This window comes from Miniopterus natalensis, chromosome 3, assembly GCF_054644295.1.
Source record: "Miniopterus natalensis isolate mMinNat1 chromosome 3, mMinNat1.hap1, whole genome shotgun sequence".
Lineage (NCBI taxonomy): Eukaryota > Metazoa > Chordata > Mammalia > Chiroptera > Miniopteridae > Miniopterus > Miniopterus natalensis.
In genome coordinates, this window is record NC_142083.1 from 32,754,933 (window position 1) to 32,776,308 (window position 21,376).

Here is a 21,376-nt window from a genome sequence, read left to right on the forward strand (position 1 = left end):
CATTTGAAATTGGCATATGCCCATCTGAGCCGTCCTCTCGCCCCTGTATTCTCATACCTCTGACAGACCCTCTCAGAGCTGTTCCTCTTTTATCTTCTGTGAGTTCCCTTCTTTCCCTTCACAGCACTCCTCAGGCTCTGGCCTCACCTCACACGACGGGGCTGCTTCGCCAGCTGCCATGTTCCTTACAGAGCCGAGCATGTTTATCTTATATACAAAACAAATTGTGAAGAATAAATACATAATAAGAGCAAATTCATTTCGCCAAGTACAGTAAAATAGTCAAAAGTTGAGGTATCCATCTAAAAAGTGGAATCAGCCCTGCCGGCATGGCTCAGCGGTTGAGCATCGACCTAGGATCGGGGAGGTTGAGGTTCAGTTCCCAGTCAGGGCACATGCCCAGGTTGTGGGCTCGACCCCCGGGAGGAGGCATGCAGGAGGCAGCAGATCAATGACTCTCTCATCATTGATGTTTTTCTCTCTCTCTCTTTCCCTCTCCCTTCCTCTCTCTGAAATCAATAAAGATAGATACGTATTTTTTAAAAAAAAGTGTAATCACTGTGTCCAGATGGACCTTCTTCATAAGAATGGGGTAGTGAAACTAACCCATAGCCATCAAAGGCATTGAACAGTTTTAGTAATACTAGTCACAGGGCACATTGGATTTATTTTCCCTGCCTTTCTGGGGAGCCTAAGCCTCCCTCCGTCCCTCCTTCCCTCTCTCTCTCCCTCCCTCTCTCCCTCCCTCTCTCCCTCCCTCTCCCTGTCTCCCTACCTCCCTCTTTTCCTCCATCTCCCTCCCTCCCCCTCCCTCTCTCCCTCTCTCCCTCTCTCCTTCTCTCCTTCCTTCCCTTCCTCCCTCCCTCCCTCCCTCTCTCTCCTTCCCACCTCCCTTTCTCCTCAGTTTATCTATTTCAAGCACTCTAGGAAGCACCATGCTGAAACATGGGTATGTATGAACATACTTGCTCCTAAGAGCAATACATCGTTGACTTTTCCCTCTTTCCTCACAGATGATTTAAGCCAGAAATTAAAACCCTTGGGTGAGGCAGAGCGAGAGTTTATTTTGAATTTGAAGAAAAAGGAATGTGAAGAGAGAGGTTTTGAATACGATGGGAAAATCAATGCCTGGGATCTGTATTACTACATGGCGCAGACAGAAGAGCTCAGGTACTCCATAGACCAGGAGGTCCTCAAGGAGTTCTTCCCCATTGAAGTGGTTACTGAAGGCTTGCTCGGCATCTACCAGGAGTTGTTGGGACTCTCATTTGAGCAAGTGGCAGATGCTCACGTGTGGAATAAAAGTGTTACACTTTACACTGTGAAGGAAAAAGCCACAGGAGAAGTGCTGGGACAGTTCTACTTGGACCTCTACCCAAGGTACGGGTGACCATGTTACTGGAAGGGATCTTAAGGATTCAGCTCCTACCCAGACTAACACTCTTGTCTTCCATAGATCTCTTGTTTGGTTCTTAGTAAAGCGATTAAAGATGGGGGTTCTGAAGCCAGAATGTCTGGCCAGAATGTTTTACTGTCCATTACTTACTTACTTTTGTATATTAACCTTATATCCTGTAACCTCGCTGTAATCACTGATTAGTTCCAGGAGTTCTTCTGTTGATTCTTTTAGATTTTCTACACAGTCCTGTCATCTGCAGACAAAGACAGTTTTATTTCCTCCTTCCCAATCTGTATACCTTTTTAATACCTTTTCTTGTCTTATTAGCTAGGACTTCCAGTGTGATATTGAAAATGAGTGGTGAAAAGTAGCATCTTCCAGAACTGTTAACATTTAATGATTTTAATGATTTTAAATACTTCATTTGATAGAGCTCCAACATTATTGCCATACCTGAATCTGTTTTCTTTGCTTCTTGACAGTGTGTGGTTTTTTCCCTTGCATCTTTGTATGCCTTACAATTTTTTTGAAAGCCAGACTTCTTATATTGACAGTAAAGACTTAGGTAAATAGTTTTAATACCTAGAAATGGGCACATAATTACTTCGGGTAGGCCTTTAATGTGTGTTTGATTCAATCTAGTTAGTAGTTGAGTTGGATTTGAGATTTGTTGTTGCCATGGTTGACCTCAGTGCACCAAAAACTTCAGATTACTGTATCTTACGTTTAGGATTGGAACTGGTTTGCCCGAGTTTTCCTCAGTGTCTGTTCCACCCTCAAGTTTAGGTCTTTTCTCTGTGCCATGCTTCAGAGCAGATCTCGTACCATGCTCTAGCTCCTCTCTCAGCACTAGACTGCTATTATTTGTTCCTGGATGCTTATTAGCCTGGTTAGGAAGAGGGAAGTCTCTGCTATTCTGATTAAGCATCACTCTTAGGTAAGCTCTGTGTCCCTGGGTCTTAGGAGTGTGGTCTTTCAGTGTTCCTGCCCCACCCTCGACCATAAGTCGGGGCCCACAGTGTACTCTAGCTCTTCTGCGGGTGTAGAGGGTTTTTTGTTTCCTTCCCCAGGGGCAGTGGGTTTTCACTAGTGCTCTTCAGGAAGCATGGCTTGTTGTCCTTCTCCCAGAAGTTGAAGGCTTTTGTTCTGTAGGGAAGAGTAAAGAGGGTCTAGGCAGTGCCTTGGGCCTTCATGACAGCAGCTGCCCCGCCCCCAGAGCTTGATCCCAACTGATGCTTGCTCAGGGCCCCCATCCTGCCCCAGTCCCTTTGTGTGCATCCAGCGAGGTCTGGGAAGAAGACCTGCAGTTGGAGGCATAGTTTCCCTTTTCTACAGTTCCTGTTGGTTCTTGATTATTGCTGGTCCACCATCAGCGTTTAGCAATTTGTTAAATTTTTTTCTTACTGGTGTTTGCAGTATGTGCTCCAGGCTTTTAACAAAAAAAAAAAAGTGTGCTTCCTTCCTTCCTCTCTCTCTCTGGAGGCAACTGTCTTAGACCGTAGGTTAGTTGATTGCCATTCAACCTCTGCTTTCTGACAGATTCAAGGAAAGTTGTGATTTGCAGATTTTCCAGCATGTTATTGTTGTAAAGGGAGGAGCAATGATGCCTGTTCCAACTTTATGCATCATAATAGTTGCTGGAAAAAGACTACTTTTTTTTTTTAACTTTAATAGCATCAGCAGGAAGAAGCCTAAGAGTCACCAAGAAAAGATAATACAGAAAAATACATACAAATCAAACTAAAAAATTCACCCCAACCTGAAAGTACTGTTATTCTTCTAGCAAAAAAGAAGGTGGCAACCTAGTCCTAGAGTCTAATGGCCCTTAGCTTTTGGAGAGACCCTCACCGATTCCACAGTGTCTAAGAACAGACAACTTTATGGCATCATTTATGCTTTTCCCAGGCTAACTGGGAGCATCTCTTTCAAAAAGGCTTGTGTAGTCTGTCACAGGAGCTCATTTAGTTATGAACCCTGATTCTTCCCTCCTTGAATAAAAAGAACCACCTTATTGTATGGAATTTGGTTTGTATCAGTTCTGTTTTTAAGGGAAAACCACCTCGTGAATCAAACTGTATCTTTTATCTCAGATTTCAACACTATTTAGTGTTTAATGACTCCTTTCTTAAAAATTTTTTTATTGAATTTATTGGAGTGACATTGGTTAATAAATTGTGACTTCTTCTTTGAGGAAGAAAAGCAGGAGCTCATTTAAAAAGTTGGACATTTAATATTTTAAACAAAAATAAAAAATAAAAATAAATAAATAAATAAAAAGGAATGACCAGAAAAAGAAAAGAAAAAAGTTGGACATGCAGTGGGGTGGTGAACACACCATACAATATACAGATGGTATATTATAGAATTGTATACCTGAAACCTGTATAATTTTATTAACCAATGTCACCCCAATAAATTCTATAAAATAAATAAATAAAATAAGTTGGACATGCAGCTGTATACTCAGTGTGGTACATATTCTTAATTCTGAAAAAAATTTTCAACAAAGGAAACCTTGGAGATAGAACTCATGTGACGTGATAGTTGGGTTTTGTATGTTTAGTTTTAGTTTTTCCATTTTAACACAATGTCGACCTGCTTTCTAAAAAGTGAATTAAATGTTTTGAAGCGTCTTCTATCAAATATGTATGAAATATGACTTAACGGCTCAGAGAGGCCAGGGCAGTGTTGCTAGAGCAGCGTGCTCGAGTCTCACAGGCTGCGCTCTGGTCCCTAGGGAAGGGAAGTACAACCACGCAGCCTGCTTTGGCCTCCAGCCTGGCTGCCTCCTCCCCGACGGGAGCCGCATGATGTCGGTGGCAGCCCTTGTGGTGAACTTCTCACAGCCCCTCGCAGGTCGTCCTTCCCTCCTGAGGCACGATGAGGTGAGGACCTACTTCCACGAGTTTGGTCATGTCATGCATCAGATTTGTGCACAGGTGAGTGATTTTGATGGTAAACCTGCCAAATGCTTTTCCACATTTTTTTTCTCACTGCACTTAGGTTTCTCTCTTTACCATATTTTTTCAGAAGCTGAACATGTTCAAGAACTTCACAGGCCTTCTGCAAAAACACAAAATTTTTCTGATTGCATTCTGTTTCAGAGCATATTTGTACTTGGAGATGAATTCACTGATGAAAGCGCCTTATTGAGAATGAAAGAGAAGGAGGGGGAGAGAGAGAAACATCAGTGAGAGAGGACACGTCTATTGGTTGCCTTCCTGCATGCACCAGGGAGAAGCAGGGCCAGGGAGCAAACCCACAACCCTTCAATGTGCAGTCTGATGCTCTAACCACTGAGCAACATCGGCCAGGGCACAAATACTCTGATTTTAATTTTTTTCTTTTCCATAGGAATTTGGTATAAGCTTCACAGATAAATAACTGGTGTACTCTGTCTCTTCTGCTTGTTAATGCTTTGTGTAGTTAAATGGTTTTCAGCTATCTCAGGTTCTTGACTCCTTTTTTAATAATAAATATTTTATAAGTCCTTTGTTTACTAGCCTCAAATTAAAATCATAAATCATGTAGTATAACCATGGGGAGAATTTACCAGAGAGGGAGAGTGTGTGTGTGTGTGTGTGTGTGTGTGTGTGTGTGTGTGTGTGTAATGGATTGTAGCTGATTTTTCTTTATTTCAGAATATGAAAACTACACTTATTCTCAACATTACAGTGCAGTCCCATCAACTAGACCCCAACTGTTCTAGGATAAACCATATGAACTTGCTAATATTTAACTCATTGACATATGAAAACAGACAGTTCAGTAGTTCAATCTAAGAGTTTTAAAAACTGATGTTGGCCATGGACACAGGCATTGGTGTGGAGAAAGCCTGGGGATGGGATGGATGTGGGGTGGAGAGGATCAGTGGGGATAAAAAGCGGACATCTGTAATATTCTCAATAATAAAGGCAAAGAAACTAATAAATCAAAATAAAAAAAACCAAAACACTGATGTTGGAGCATTTGAGATCCTGCCCCCCAGCTTATGTTGTCAGTTTGGCTTAAATAAACTCAAGAGCCCGGCCAGGTGTGGCTCAGCAGTTGAGTGTTGACCTAGGATCCAGGAGATCGGGGTTCAATTCCCGGTCAGGTCACATGCCCGGGCTGCAGGCTAGGCAGCCGATCAGTGACTCTCTCATCATTGATGTTTTTATCTCCCTCTCTCCCCCTCCTTTCCTCTCTCTGAAATCAATAAAGATATTTTTTTAAAAAACAAAACTCAAGAAATAAAATTTAAAAACTGATGTTAACAGAAATGGAGGGACAGTTTTCCAAATTTGAAATCTCTATATATCTCTAAAGGTAAATTTTAATATATAATCTTTTTATTAGAATAGTTTTAGATCTGCAGAAAAGTTGCAAAGATAGTACAGAAATTGTCCAAGTGCCCCTCACCTTGATTCCCTTATGTTAGCATCTTACCTTACTATAGTATGTGTGCCACCACCAGGAAGTTGGCGTCGGTACAAAACTCTGAACTAAACCCCACACTGTATTTGGATTTTACTAGTTTTTCCCTAGCAGCCTTTCCTTATAACAGAGAATTTTTATAATTGATATAATGTCCTTGTGAAAAGAAATATTTTTTTATGGTTTTCAAATGGTAATGCCTTGGCACGCCTACGTACTAAGACATAATGTAGTATACATGGATTTGCACTATATGTGAACAGCCCTGAATCCAGCAGCAGGGTGGACCCAACTGCAGGCTGATATAAGTGGTTTGTGTTGCCAGCTCAACTCCAAGAATGGCGTTGCCGTTGTCTTAGTTCATGTTGCTATAACAATAGCATAAACCAGGTAGCTTATAAACAACAGAAGTTTCTCACAGTTCTGGAGGGTGAAAGTCCAAGATCAGGGTGCCTGGTGAGGACCTGCTTTCTTGTCCTCACATGGTGGAAAGGGTGGCGGACCTCCATGGGGCCTCTTTTATAAAGGCACTCATCCTGTTCACGAGGGCTCCATCTTCAGGACTTACTCGCCTCCCAAAGCCCCACCTGCTGCCATCACACCGGGGATATTGATTTGGGGAAGGAACACATTCAGCCCATAGCATAGTGGTGACGGGATTTCCCAAAATGTTGAACACCTCTTAAGAAGCTTCCAAATGAAAAAGTAGTCTTACTTTGATTTACACAGTTGATCCCAGTATTTAGCACCTTGGAAATTAAAAATGTGTAAAAAGGACTTTGCAAAAATATGTGCAGTGGAGTTAGTTTCTAGGCTCACTCAGTTGTAGATTTTTCATTTATTTGAGTGCCCAGCGAGAAATACGAGGCGCGCAGAGCAGGGGACAATTTTTGTTGTTCTGACCCATGCAGTTCAGTCCTGAACATCCGGCATCCCTAACCCCCAGAGTAGCCTCTGATTTTGCAAGAACCGAAAATGTATCCACTCATTTCCAAAATGCTACAATCCTGATGCTTCTATGTTTTATTTAAAACAAAAAAACAAAACAAAAAAAACAGAGGGGAATAGGATATGAATCTGTTCAGATAATTAAGTCCGGACATACTGATGTAACCGTTTCTATTCTCTGTTTAATCCAAGAAATAACCTAAATTTTCTTACTTTTAAATTCTATTTTTATAGCAATAGGAGTCCAGAAATACTTATTTTCCATCATTGTCCATTCTAATGACTAATGACTAATGTTTTCTTTAATTAGGATGCATCTAGTTTCCATTTTTCTAAATTACTTTTATGAGTAACGTAGAAAAGTGAAATAATTTTCTTAATTTCAGACTTATGGGATATTACTTAGATTATCCAAGATCTAGTTATGTATTTATATACCGGCCTACTTTTAGAACAGTGGATCTTAACTTTGGAGGATCTAAGGACCCTACAAAAGTCTTATTTAAGCTGTGGATGCCTCTTCCAGAAAAATGCACATGTACTTATCCACTCAAGTTTTTACATGGAATTCCAAAGAGCTCACAGAGCCCTTGAAGCCCAGACCATAATAGATTCCAAGTAAAGAACTCCTGCAGTTTCCTCTTTATTTGGATATGATTATCAGCTAGTGATTTCACAAGGAAGTAATTTGGCGTCCTAATTTCACATTTATTAAAATAATAGTGAGCCCCGCCGGCATGGCAAAGCAGTTGAGCATCGACCTATGATCCAGGAGATAGAGGTTCGATTCCCGGTCAGGGCACATGCCCGGGTTGCGGGCTCGATCCCCAGCATGGGGCGTGCAGGAGGCAGCCCATCAATGACTTTCTCATCATTGATGTTTCTCTCTCTCTCCCTTCCTCTCTCTGAAATCAATAAAAATATATTTAAAAATAAATAAATAAAAAAGGTAAAATGATAGTGATCCTCAAATGGGGTTTCAGTGCTGTTGATATATGTCCTTGTTTTCGGACACAGACCTCTTATAACCTTAATATCATATGCTTACCACATATTCATAGTGCAGTTCTCCACAACTCTGTTACTTTCATTATTGATATTATTTTTGATCCTTTGAGGTGGCACTTTAGTACTGGAAAATATTACCTTGGTACTATGTCATTTTAGAGCTGTTTGACTCATGACGGAAATATTTGTTTATCCCATCAGTTTGGTGTCTCTTGGAGCAGTAGACTATATTCGAGTCTGAAAGCCTGCTTAACCTCGTTCATGAACACAACATGTGTCCTACAGTTGAACAGTATGTTAGTGCAGTCTCTTACCTGGTTATCTCCTCACAAGATTTTCTTTGACAAATCTGTGATTTGTCTATTAATCCTTTCAAATGTCCTATCACATTTTAAGAACTTTTAAGGTAGTCATACATGGAACCCAGTGATCACTACTTTTGTCTTAAAATATAGGCACAGATCCATATATTTGCAGCTTTGTAATAATTTCAAACCCTTTTGTACTGACCTGACCTGAATGGCAGTGAATGAGGAGTTTAATAGCTTTAATGTTTAGTAAAACACTTCTGATGTACCTGGCGACCATGTTGTGAATTAAAAACTTCCTGTGCATATTTAGTACATTGGATCTGAGCTGTGCCGCTCATTGTGAGTCCTCCGCTGTGGCAGTTTGCAGGCTTGATGACCAGCCGGGCTGGTTGGAGCCTGTCACGGGGATATTTAAATGTCGGCAGGAACAGCCAGTTTCAAGCATGTAGATGCACTAGTTCCATCTGTCTACCATCTCATCACTCAGGAGATGAGTTTTGCTCCTATTTGCTTGTGTTTACACTGCAGGGGAGGTAATTTTGAAGATGGCAATCAAGAGGTGGTATCTCTAGTGCCTGTTCCTGTTTCAAGGCTTTATTGTGGTTGAGGCTCTCAGTGATCACTGACCTTTTGAACTTATGAAGAAAAGAACCCTCGTGCTTCTTCCAGCCTCCATTGTGGTGCCTGTGATGGTTTGCGAGTTAAGGGCATTTATCAGTTTTGGACTGTTAGAGATATTTTAAAGCAACCCCTCAGAATCACAAAGCCTTACTAATTAAAAATGAAAGGGACGGAAGAACAGATAAAATTCAAATCGTGATTTTTAAATAAACTGTTAATTTGGTCAAAAGACTAGTAGAGCATCTTGTCTACTTCAAGTATCTTTAATTAGGTACAGTCGTAATTAAACATATCCTGTGTCAGTCAGGCAGGCACACTGGTGTTACGACAAGAGCACTAGATTAAAGATCATCTGTGTGTTTGTGGGTCTGGCTATGTGACTTCGGCAAGTTATTCGTCGTCCTTGAGCCATCTTATTTTCCTTACCCATAAAATGAGAATGGCAAAACTTCTCATAGCTCCATCCCTGGGGTGCTGATGAGAGATTAAGTGATGTGTGAAAAGGTACTTGGGAAAACGTAAAGTGCTATACATATTAGAAGTAGTCTTGTAACTGCTTATATGTAATTCAGAGCTTTGGGGATCTATTAAGTAGCATACAAGTCATAATTTAAGAGGCAGGGGTGGAGTTGCCATGAGGAGAATTACAGTCACTAGTGTTTAAGAGAATTCACAGATGGATTTTGGGTGAGGATCTGTGGCAGGTGATTGGAAACCTTAGGTTTCTGTTTGGGTTTGGTTTGTTTTAATGACTACTGCCTGCTCAGAAGTTTGATTCCTGAAGCTAGAGTAGAATGGGCAGTTTAGAGTATTGGGAGTGGTAGGAGATTAGCTGAAGAGAAATGTGGCTGTGTTATCTGAAGAGAAATGTGGCTGTGTTATCTGCATCGTTAACACCAAGGAATAGATACCTGGAGGAAGCCTGGGACAAGCTGAGTTGGAGCAGCCAAGACCATCCTGCTCAGGCACACCGGGCAGGCTAAGGAGCATAATAGCAGCCAAGATGTACTTGGCACTTCCCATATGCAAGCACTATGGAGACTCGGTGCCTTACACTTACGAGTTAATTTCGTCCCTACAGTATTCTCTGAAGTAGATTTACCAATCTACTGCTATTATTATACTTTTATTTTTCCCATTTCCAAATGGAAGAAGCTGAGACTTAGGAAAGTTAAATGATTTACTCAGGATCTGACTGTCAAGCTCTTCACCACTCTGGCCTATAACCAACCATTCTCTGTGCTCTCAATCCATGCACTGGAGACGCTGTGTTTGGTCTCCCAAGTATGTCTTTCTCCTATGTTTCTTAAATGGCACTCCCTCTAAATCAGTCTCACTTAAACTCATTTGGAGTAAATGAGTTTATCTAATTCCACGCATCCCTCTGTGTAAGCTGACCTCTTAGGTTTCAGTCCTGATAGTACAGTGAACACCTGTCAACAGCCTTGTGTTCTTTGCTCCCTACTCCCAACCTTGAACAATGCTATAGCTTCCAACGTCACTGTTAGAAGTGATTTCTTTCAGGATCTCATTTTCATTATTTATTTGTGTGTTCATTTGTTTATATATAATACATACTCACATGTGTACATGGAATAAATGCTAAAGTCATAAACCAAATGTGATGATCTTTGCATCACTTATTTCTGCTTGGAGACAAGCTATTATTTTCATTTACTTACTGTATTTTTAAATAATTGGAAAAATGTTTTTAAAAGAGAAAAGTGTTTAATTACCTCAGAGACAGAGTTATTGATTATCTATTGTGCCTGACATACTGAATATGGTAGGATGAGTTTCAAAACTAAAAAAAGGTAGTATCTTGAATGTTTAGGTTTTAGTTTGAGGTCATGAAATGTAAATTTTTAAAAATTAAAACCTATTATTAAAGGATACAAATATTGAAAGAATAGTGAGATGATGCTATGTTGGAGGCTAAGAGGTCAGATCGAGCCTGATAAGAGAAAGTCTCTTAGAGTTGTTTCAAGTTTGGGTCTTCATATAGAAACATTCTCACAGCTTCATTTATTTCACAAATATTTATTGACCATCAACGACTTTCTGGGGTTGTGTTAGCTTTTGGAGATAGAGTGGTAAATAAGGCATGCATACTCCCCAGCCTACTTTGCATTTGAGTTTGAGGAGTACTTGTATTTGTTTATATCTAAAAAGAAGCCATTTCAGTATAAGAAGTAGTAATCAGGAAGGTATAGCCAGTTTGGGAGTAAGCCTGTGAATTTAAGATGCAGTTTTCAAGATTCCTGTAGATTATGTGTTGTTTCATGTGTCTTTAAAATGATGGTGGTGATATGAGCTGTTGAACTATGGGCTGCTGTGAAGATTAATAAAAGAGTTAACAGTGTTATTCAGGTTCTCTCTATTACTATTACTCCAGTGATTTCTAGGTATACGTGAAGTTAAAATCAAGCCTGACCTTTAACTCTCTATTTATGGCAAAGCCTAGGAGACAGTAGCACTGTTCTTGTTTTAATGCTTTGTTATATGAATGTCTCTATCATTCCTGGGTTTAGGGGTAGATCAGACAGGTCAGGATATGGAATGACCACTGACAAATAAAATTTTTTTTATAAAAGTACTTTTTAGGGTTCTTTGGAACCCATAGTTTAAAACTGGGGGTGGGCTTGGCTGTGTGGCTCAGTGGTTGAGTGTCAACCCAGGAACCAAGGGGTTCAATTCCTGGTCAGGGCACATGTCCAAGTTGCTGGCTCGATCCCCAGGTAGGGGGCGTGCAGGAGGCAGCCGATCAATGGCTCGATCCCCAGGTAGGGGGCGTGCAGGAGGCAGCCGATCAATGATGTTTCTTTCTCATCGTTGTTTCTATCTGTCCCTCTCCCTTCCTCTCTCTCTAAAGCTGGGGGTGGTATTTTCGCGCTACTCAACAATGAGTAATAACTCAGCCGCCTCGCTGTTTTGCATGTCCGGCTCCCATCAAGCTGCTGGATCCTGAGATTTGCCCTCGGTTTCTGTCGTGGGCATAGACAGTGGCTGGCTGTGGATGCCTTGCTCTTTAAGATTTAGTTGTTTGCTAGAAATTGAGCTTTTGAAATTTGTAGATTCTTTGTTTCCTCATTTGAAAAATATTTAAATGATACTACCCAAAGGGCACACAGAGAAACAGCGCAACTGACTTTCGGGAAATTAGTAAGCAGCAGGGTTATTTTTAGCTTTTACTCTTTGCAATCATTTCCTTTTGTTCTTTAGAAGACATTGTTGATCTGTTCATTCATTTGCTGTGCTCTCTCCCCCACTGCAAGATGGCTTTAGATAGAATAAGCCTTCTCTTCTCGACTCTGCATGACATAACTGCATTAATTCTTCCTTTATTCAATTCTAACTCATGACTTATTCATTTGCTCATGTTTTTCTAGGTTCTGAAACACCGTCATCACCACCAACACACACATGCATTTTGTTTTTATTTGGGGTTGATTTTCCCCCACCATCTGCAAATACTAATTGAAAAATATTCACACAAGCAGGATATGCAAAATTTATGTTTTTTGTCAAAATGTTGTATAGTGGTAGCTGATGCTGTGATTTTGCCTTTATTTGCTGGTAGTACTTATTTAAAAACTATAATCTTTAGAAAATTGTGTAGTTCGTATTACAGAATTCCGAGTCCAGAATAGATGGTTACAGAGGCTGGCATGTGCACGTCAGCCTTATAATTGGTCTTTGAAAAATCTTCCAGTACATAGAGGAAGTCAGATTTCTACGGAAGTACACTAAAACCGCTTACTCTTTACATAAAGGCAAATTTGATCTGATTTAGATCCCTTCCAAGAAGACTCGGTCATTTTGTAACAGTATAACTTAACCTTTTATTTTATCTTTTTCTATTTTTTTCAATAAGATAGGGAGGCATTATAGCATTTGTGGTTAAAATTTGCATCAGATCACATGGTTTCAAATCCTAGTTCTTTTAATCGTAGTGTGCCTCAATTTCCTTATCTCAGATACGGAGATTACATAACTTACTTCATACAGTTGTTTTGGAATTTAAATCAGATAATCCATGTAAAGGACCTAGCATAATGCCTGACATAGTAAAGTCTCAATAAATGTTGGATGTTACAATTATTGTATAAGTTTGTTTTATCTAAATGTAGGTTCATTTGCTTTAGAAGATTATATACAAAAAAGAGGCAAAATATTCAGCGTTTTCTGGAACCCTTTCCCTGTAAGAATTTTTTATTGGGATGTCCTCTAACACAGGTGGCCCATTCCAGCAACCCAGTGATTTCAGTTTCCTTTGGCCCTTCAGGATTTGCAGCTCTTCATATCTAGGATCAGCACAATTATAATGGGAAGTCAAGCAAAACATTTTTTGCATAAAGGGAGGAAGGCAGAATGTGAGTTGGCATTGACATCTGTGCGCCTGCCCTGGGCCAAAAGCAGAATGGTTATTTGCTGCGGACTCGGCGTCTGATTCGGCGTCCCATCTGCTCGCTTCGCCCATGGTTAAGTCCCTCTCCCCTTCCCTTCCCTTTGGAGCCCCAGGGATGATGAAGTCAGGAAGCGAAGACTGGGATCCAAAGCTTCTGAAGAGGGAAACAAGGTGCAGGTGCAGGTACAGGGAAGAAAACAGAATGATAATCCCCAGGCGACCCAGTGGCAGTTTTACACAAGTTCTTTGGATGCTGTGAAGATTAAAAAACACCAGCCTGTTCTAGTGAAGTCCCAGCTTTCTGCTCAAGAGCTTTTCTGACGTCTGACTCAACAATTTACTAAACTTTCCTTACAAAAACACAAAAAAAAACCCTATATTTTTAACTCTTAGCCTAGACCCTCAGAAGAAGTACTTTATTTTTACGAGGTGTAGACATAAGAAATGTCCAAAGCTGTAGAGAATTTTGATGAGTTTATTTGAGCCAAACTGAGGACATGCCAGGAAGAAAGATCTCCAATGCTCCCTGCGAATGACAGTTCTGAAGTTCTTTTTGTACATTGGGAATTGAGAAAGGGAAGAAGAAGGATTACATGAGGTGGGGAAAAGCAAGGTGGGAAATCTCTATGATTACAGGATAGTTAACAAAATGATGTGTTCTCTTGATGGTGGTCTTCAGAGGGGTCTGAAAAAAAGGCTTTTCAAAGGTGCATTAACCTAGATGCACAAAAACAATGGACAGGGCTTGCTTAAGGCATAGATAATCTTTTACTAGGGAAGTTATAGGCCTAGGGCATGACTACCAACCATGACTTGCCCATTTAGGAATTTATGATCAGATCACCCTGGGAGGTTACTTTCGGTCACTGGTTTATTCTATCACCCACTCCTTTTTCTTTCACAGAGGGGTGCCTTAACTTTTGAGTGTATTCTTTGTTTCTTCTTTCCTTTAGCTGCATTTAGCTAACCCCTCTTGCCAACTAATATACAACCCTAACTCCCACTAAAGTGGCTGCTCATTTTATTTATTTTTATTTTATTTCTCTTTATTTTTTATTGATTTTTATAGGGGGAGGAGAGAGAGAGACAGAGACATCAATGTGAGAGAGAAACATTGATCAGTTGCCTCCCGCATTCACCAGAACCAAGTACTGAACCCACAACCCTTTGGTGTACCTGGCTGGGGCAATGGGTGGCTTCTCATTTTCAGGTAACATCTTCTACCCAATCTGAGAAGTACAACTCAGACTTTTTATAAACATGGTTATTTTAGACCCACTGACTTGAAGTTTAGAACACAAAACATCACATATACACAATGGGTGTCTGTCTATACTATGTATACTACAGGCTCTATAGTGTTGTGATTTAACTCTTTAATTGATTTTGATTAAAACTTCAGTAATGATTTCTGGATAATTGTTCTATGTTTGTTTATGATTAAAAATAATAAAATATTACTTTAATTTAGAGTATTTTGGAGTTATTTTTTATGCTGCTTAGTGGCTGTGTTCTAACCCTTCATTTAAAGGGGCAGTTGACTCTGATCCTGACTTAAGTTTTAGAGAACTCTGCTTATATAATTAATCACCTATTTGTTTTGCATTCATTGTTGTTTTGTGTTTTTTTAAAAAAGACCTCTATGTTTACTTTCTAGACTGACTTTGCACGATTTAGTGGAACCAATGTGGAAACTGACTTTGTAGAAGTGCCATCACAAATGCTTGAAAATTGGGTGTGGGACACTGATTCCCTCCGGAGACTATCAAAGCATTATAAAGATGGAAGGCCTATTATGGATGACCTGCTTGAAAATCTTGTTGCTTCTAGATTGGTCAACACAGGTATGACATGTAATTTTAGAAAAGGAAAATAAATTAGAATCACTGAATAGGGAATTGCTGGCATCTTCTTCTATAGGACTGTTTCCCCTTTACCAATGACAGTCCCCCAAGAGTGCTAACATGGGAAGACCACTAAATGTATTGAACTACTGAATCCTGGGATTATGCCCAAGAAAAGAACACATCTACTTTTACATCTTAGATGAGATATTTTGCTTCCAGTTTGTAATGAGTACTATAGAAATCAGTTTCAAAATCTCTGATCTTGTACTATTAGCACACATAGTTCTCTTCTGCAAAACATGCCCAAACATTCTTATGTCATTAGGTCTTCTGACCCTACGCCAGATTGTTCTGAGCAAAGTTGATCAGTCTCTCCACACCAACACATCGCTGGATGCTGCGAGTGAATATGCGAAATGCTGCACAGAAATTCTGGGTGTTGCGGCTACTCCAGGTATGTAAGCACTGTTATGGCTTGAGTTCATTTTTCCTGTGTGGCACAGGATAGACTCCTCACACCACCAGGGAAGGTAGAGTGTGGCAGGCAGATTACCTAATGTATTTTGTTTCTGACTTCTGTCATTAGGCCGTGACTTTCGGATAAGCATACCCTGTCTGTATTATGAGTTGTCCTGTCCAAATGTGCTTGAAGGAAAGGTGGCTCCAGCTTTTGCAGCATTTTAGTGTAATCAGGCGTGAGCAATTGGCCTCCACCCCAGAGCACAGAAAGCCATTCACATTTGGCAGCACTCACCTGGCTCCTCCCTCCCTCTCTGCACGACTTCCCAATGATTTCAGTAAGAAACTAGCAGAGGGGCAGTTTCAGAGAAGCACGACTTCAACATTGTTTCTGACTCTGAGATCAGTTTGACTTGGCATCTCTAACCTGATACTTAAGAGATTCATGTGGGTGGGAGGATAGCTGCATACATGTGTGTGTTTACATTTATATTATATATATTTGAAGCCAACATGTAATTGTTCTTACATGTAGTTGGTAAGAATACTTTTTTCACCAATAAGTTGTTATTTAAATGAATTGGTCGTATTTATAGAGATAATAAAGGTCAGAATAGTTCCTGGAGTCTGTCTTAGGCTCCTCACTTCCTTCTGTGATCTGTTTACGCAACTTTGTGCCTGAGGCCACTCTGACAGAATCCTAGAGGTGGATTGAATTGGTAAAACTTCTTTAGCTTTTCAAGTTAAAAAGTTTGTTTTCCATAATTATGAACCTAAAATAAGTGCCATTCTGAGACATTTTATTTTTTTATTTTTTAAATCCTCACCCTAGTATATTTTTTCCATTGCTTTTCAGAGAGAGGGGAAGGGAGAGAGGAAGAGGGAAACATCGATTGGTTGCCTCCCACCCCGACCGGGGCTGGGGACTGAACCTACAACCGAGGTACGTGCCCTTGGCCAAAATCAAACCCAGGACCCTTCAGTCCGCGGGCCAACACTCTAACCACTGAGCCAAACTAGCTAGTGCCATTCTGACACATTTTAGATATAAAGATGTGTGACAAAGAATAGGCTTAATAGTCGAGTATTGGTAAAACTCATGTGTGTCTAAGGGTAAGAAAGGACTGAGGGATTCTGAAACACTGAGCTGTCTGATGGGTGTGGACAGAGCCTCTGAAACTATTGTTAAGCATTCCAGAGCTTAGGGCCGAAACCAGCTCTGAAGTTGAGCCATCTCGGGAGAGAAGTTTGTAAACATCTTGACCGAGGGCACACGGAAACCCAGGATGTACTGGAGGTGAAACCCCATCTCTCCTCCCACAGCAGGACTCCCTGAAGGGAAACCTTAGCTAGCTGATAACCTGGTAATTAACATTTGCCATCACATTGATTGAAATATATCTTTCCTTAAAGGCACAAACATGCCAGCTACCTTTGGACATTTAGCAGGAGGATATGATGGGCAATATTATGGATATCTTTGGAGTGAAGTATTTTCCATGGACATGTTTTACAGCTGTTTTAAAAAAGAAGGCATAATGAATCCAGAGGTATTGTATTTTTTTCCCTCTCTTTGTTAATTTTGTAGTTGCTTTCTCCCCTTTAATGCCTAGTGTAAAATATTTATTACATCTAGATTTTAGAGTAAGAGATTTGGTAACAGCTTTTAGCTTTAAAGTCTTGCATCTTAAATCATCACACATCAAGTTGCAGCACACAAGTGATTAACCCTAATTCTATAAGTTTAAAAAAAGCCTACTGCATTTTCTTGCTTATTAACATTCCAATATATTGCATAATTAAAATTCAAAGCTTTGTTTATGCATTTTTGCATTTATAGCTGCTAGTTTTGACATGTGCAATACAGTCTTTTAGCTTTACAGGTGATTGAGAAAGAAAGCCAAACTCCTTTCTGATATAAACGGTCTGTTTATGTTTTGATATTCTCTACACACTTTTTTTATACATTTTCTGTGGGAGGCTCCCTTTTTCTGTGGCTGGCATACCCCACCTACTGCATAGTTTGTAACCTGAGTGCCTTTAAGTAATTTAAGCTGCTTCATTAACCTGAGCCGTTCCTTTCCGTGTACAGAGAATTGCCTGCCAGGTGGCTGCCAGCCAAACCTTCCTGAGTTACAGTCCCCCAGTCTCCAGTCTTGCAGAGGACTCAACTGTCAGATTTTTTTTCTAGGGCCAGTGCATTTTCCAGTGTGTTTTTCATTCTATTTGATCCAAAAATTAGAAGAACAAATTATCAAAACCAGGCTCTCTCTGCTTATTTCAGCCAACTGATTTGTTCCTCAAACTTGATGTTTCCAGGTTGCATAGTGCCTTCATGTACGCACTGAAATACACTGATGTAATTTAGACTGCTATCCCTCCTACCCCACCACCACCACAGAAAATAATAATAATAATAAAGCCCTCCTCCAGGGTACCTATATTCTGTACACTAGCCTTTCCAATTACTCAGTCTTTCATCCCACCCTACCCAGGCTGTCAGGTCCCTTTAAATCTCCTTCCATTCCCTGGCCAACTCATTTACAATGGCAATGGTCAACACTGACTGCTGTTCTCATAAATAACCTGACTTGTGCATGACCTTCAGCCAGTGCCCAGCCCTGGATTCCTCCACCATGTCATTGAGAGATAGTGCCCTTGGGGTTCAGAGTGTTCTGGGAAGATCGTATGACTCCATTAACTTGCCCAACTACAAAGTCATTCTGTGCAGACTGCGCTGGACACCCAGTGTCACTCTGCAGTCCTACTCCACTGCCCTTGTTGAGTTCCCCCGAGTCTCCACCACCTCCCTCTTCTCTGGTGATCTCTCCTCTCTGCTAAGAAAATTAAGATCCTCGAGAGCGAGTATCTTCATCTTTCTTTTCCCTTGTATAGATCAGTGCTTCTCTCCTCCTGTCTCAGAGGCCTTTCCCCTAACACTGAGCCTTCCTAGTTTGCCATCTTGGAAAAAAACTGGGGCTTTTGCTGTTGACTGTGAGAACCTCAGTGCTGCTACCCAGCTGTTCTTTCTCTCACAGTCTAATTTCTTAGTGTAAGAAACAGTCTTTGCAAACCTCCATTTCCTGGCTTTTGCTTCCACCCACCGAACTGGAAAGTTGTCCTCCTAAATTACCATTCATGACCCAATCACCCACTTTTAAAAGCCCTTGTCTACCTTATTTATTTTATTTTTATTTTTGTAACTTCTTGCTTCTTGTTATCCCTCTCTTTGTTCACAGCCCTAAGGTTAGCAAACAAATTCCTTCCCTACTTCCCAGAACTCCCTGAGCGTCAGCCGAACGTCTGTGTTCCCGTAGACCTTTCCACCTTCACAAATAGATTCATGCTATTCTTTCCACCTAAAATGTATGCCTGCCTTGTCTCTGCCTCTCAGAAACCTTACCATCCTTAAAGGCCCTACTCAAGTGGCCACTCATTCATGAAACCAAAAGTGGTTTTCCATCCTCTGAACAGAAGAGTGGACTTGAACATGAGGGAAAGGCTTGACTAAGTTTTTTTTATGTCTGGAATGTTTACTATAACTATTATACAAAGTGAAAAATTTGGATTATAAAATATTTTATACCATAGGATGCAGATTTTTCTTTCAAAATGAGTGTTTAGGGAAAAAGTACTTGAAAATGTTGTTAATTGTTTTCTTTGGGTGATAAATTTATGAGTGATTATTAAATATTTTTCTGTACTTTATGGAGCTTTTTCTTATTTTTATTTAGAATATTGATTATTGTAGAAATCAGAGCACAATATTTAAAGAGACACAAGGTCTAGATATGTAAAGGCACAATTATGACCTCTCGTTGGCTCTTATTAGTTGGCGAGGTTTCCTGGCGTACATGTTCCTGCACCTCTCTCGATTAAGCACCCTCATTCATCTCCTCTGTGCTCCCCCACAGGAGTACATCCCCAGTCCTCTCCACTGTTACCTTTTCTCTTCCAGCTGTCAAGACAGTAGCCAGAGTAGAGTACTGGTCGCACTGCATCCTAAGGAACTGCAAGTCCAGCAGAGGCGATCCTGCCCTTATGTTTCTAAACTTCCTCCTATTCTCAAGCTCCACAGCTTGGCAGGCAGCCAGACTACTCTTAATTTAAACAAAGGGGCTGGGTTGAACTTGGCGAAAGCAAGGTTCTGGACAACTTGGACTTGTTTCCTGGTGATGTTAAAAACTGTTTTTAGTTTTACTAAAATTTTGGATCCAACAATGCTATCTATTATTACTTGTCTTATGCCACGAAGCTGGCTTTAATCCCTTCTTTTTTCTTTCCTATCAGATACTCTGGAATATCATATCATTAATGCCCCCTACTGTCACAGCAATAGTAAATGTGGCTCTAGTGTCCAATAAGAATCCCTTTGCCCCCCCCATACTCATTTATGGTAGATAAACAGCTTTTTAAATAGCCATTTTATTCCCTCCTACAGTGTACTGTTTGTTTGGTTTGGGGTTTTGTTTTGTTTTTTTACAAACGTTTACTCTAAAATAACACCTGATTTACAAAATTCAAATATCCACTATTAAAAATTAATACTTTGGAACGGCAATCCTATTCTACAAGAAACTTAGGTCATTATTACAACTATGTTGTGACAAAGAGTAAGAATTTCTATGGTATAAAGAAAGAGAATTTTTATGTTGTGATGAAGAGACAGAATTTTTATGGCTTCCAATCAATCAGAATAATCATAGTATGTCATGCAGACTTCATTTTCTCAAGGCTCCCACCCTCCCTAGTGTGTCTTTTGATCATTTTGAGAAGATAGCTAGCTGGCCTTTCAAGGAGCCAGTACCTCCTATTCTTGGTCCCAAGCTTATTATGAATTGTTGTCCTTATTGGTCATGGTCATTGGTATCAACAAAAGAATGCGTCCAGGCCTTCTCTCTGTAACCTCTCGCCATCCTGCATAGCCCAGAGTTCGCTCTGACAACCATTGCAGTTCTTAGCAAGCAGAACTGTAGAAAGTGTACTACTCACCTGGAAAACGGTAACAGGAAGGATCAAATATAAACCTGGTGTCAATACCAGCTGGTAGCAATAGAATATTTTATGGTACAATTGTCTCCATTTTATTTTATCAGCTTCTATCAAAGTGTTAGAGCTGGCTACCTACCTATAATAGACTACAAGTTTGCTACCTCTGGGTTTTTTTCTGTAGTTTTTTATATTCTTCATAGTTCATAGAGATAACACCTTAACTATCTGACTAGTTTGTTAAATGTTATCTAAAGCTTTGTTTCTGGTGGGAAATGGAGAAGTCTCACTATCAAAAATACCTTTTACTTCTCCAACTGGCCTCTTAAATAACCGGAAGGGAACTGCTTGCTTAAGATGGACACTTTTCCAGTAAGTCTAAGAGCTCTTGAAGGATATTTTTAAGGTCTCAAATGTAGTTTCAAAATCCAGCAGCTAATCATAGGGTTGAAAAAATGGGGGCTTTTAACTAAGGCCATTTCTTTTTATAAGGCAACTTCATCGTGGGAAAATTTCCTAAGAGGTAATAGACATGTGGATTCAAAGGCAATTATATCGTTAAGCTAGAATTATCTTCCTCCTCTTTTGCATTTAGAGAAATTGCTAAGCTTTGTTTATTCCATCAATGAAGAAGAAATAACAACCATGTATTGCTGCTGAAAGGAACACCAAAAAAAACACACACAAGATAAAGTGTGGCTATTATATTTTAATGGGTAATATCATCAAGAAGCAGCTAGATCCTACATCCAGTAACAGACCAGACACAGAAACATGAAGAACCTTGGTTAAACATGAAAAAGAGCCACCTGACTGAGAATGTGTACCATAAAGCTAAATATTCCAGTGCTTTCCAGACAGAATCCTGAGCCCAGTTCCTGCTGTAGTGTGTTGCTAAGGGAGGGTATGAAATTTCCCCTCCCGACAGGCTTACAAATGGATTAACTTCTGCTTCAGCTCTCCTGAGCTA

At 40.2% G+C, this 21,376-nt stretch overlaps 1 protein-coding gene across 4 annotated transcripts in view; it reads left to right on the top strand.

Annotated features, from left to right (window-relative positions):
• Positions 1 to 21,376, top strand: part of NLN (neurolysin) — a 69,794-nt gene that overhangs the window by 43,817 nt on the left and 4,601 nt on the right. For all 4 annotated transcript variants that reach the window (XM_087815392.1, XM_087815393.1, XM_016202651.2 and 1 more), the window contains exons 8-12: positions 1,014 to 1,380; positions 4,137 to 4,338; positions 14,769 to 14,955; positions 15,284 to 15,412; positions 16,831 to 16,967. In XM_087815392.1, the coding sequence (XP_087671518.1) occupies positions 1,014 to 1,380; positions 4,137 to 4,338; positions 14,769 to 14,955; positions 15,284 to 15,412; positions 16,831 to 16,967 (1,022 nt within the window). The remainder of the gene's footprint in view (positions 1 to 1,013; positions 1,381 to 4,136; positions 4,339 to 14,768; positions 14,956 to 15,283; positions 15,413 to 16,830; positions 16,968 to 21,376) is intronic.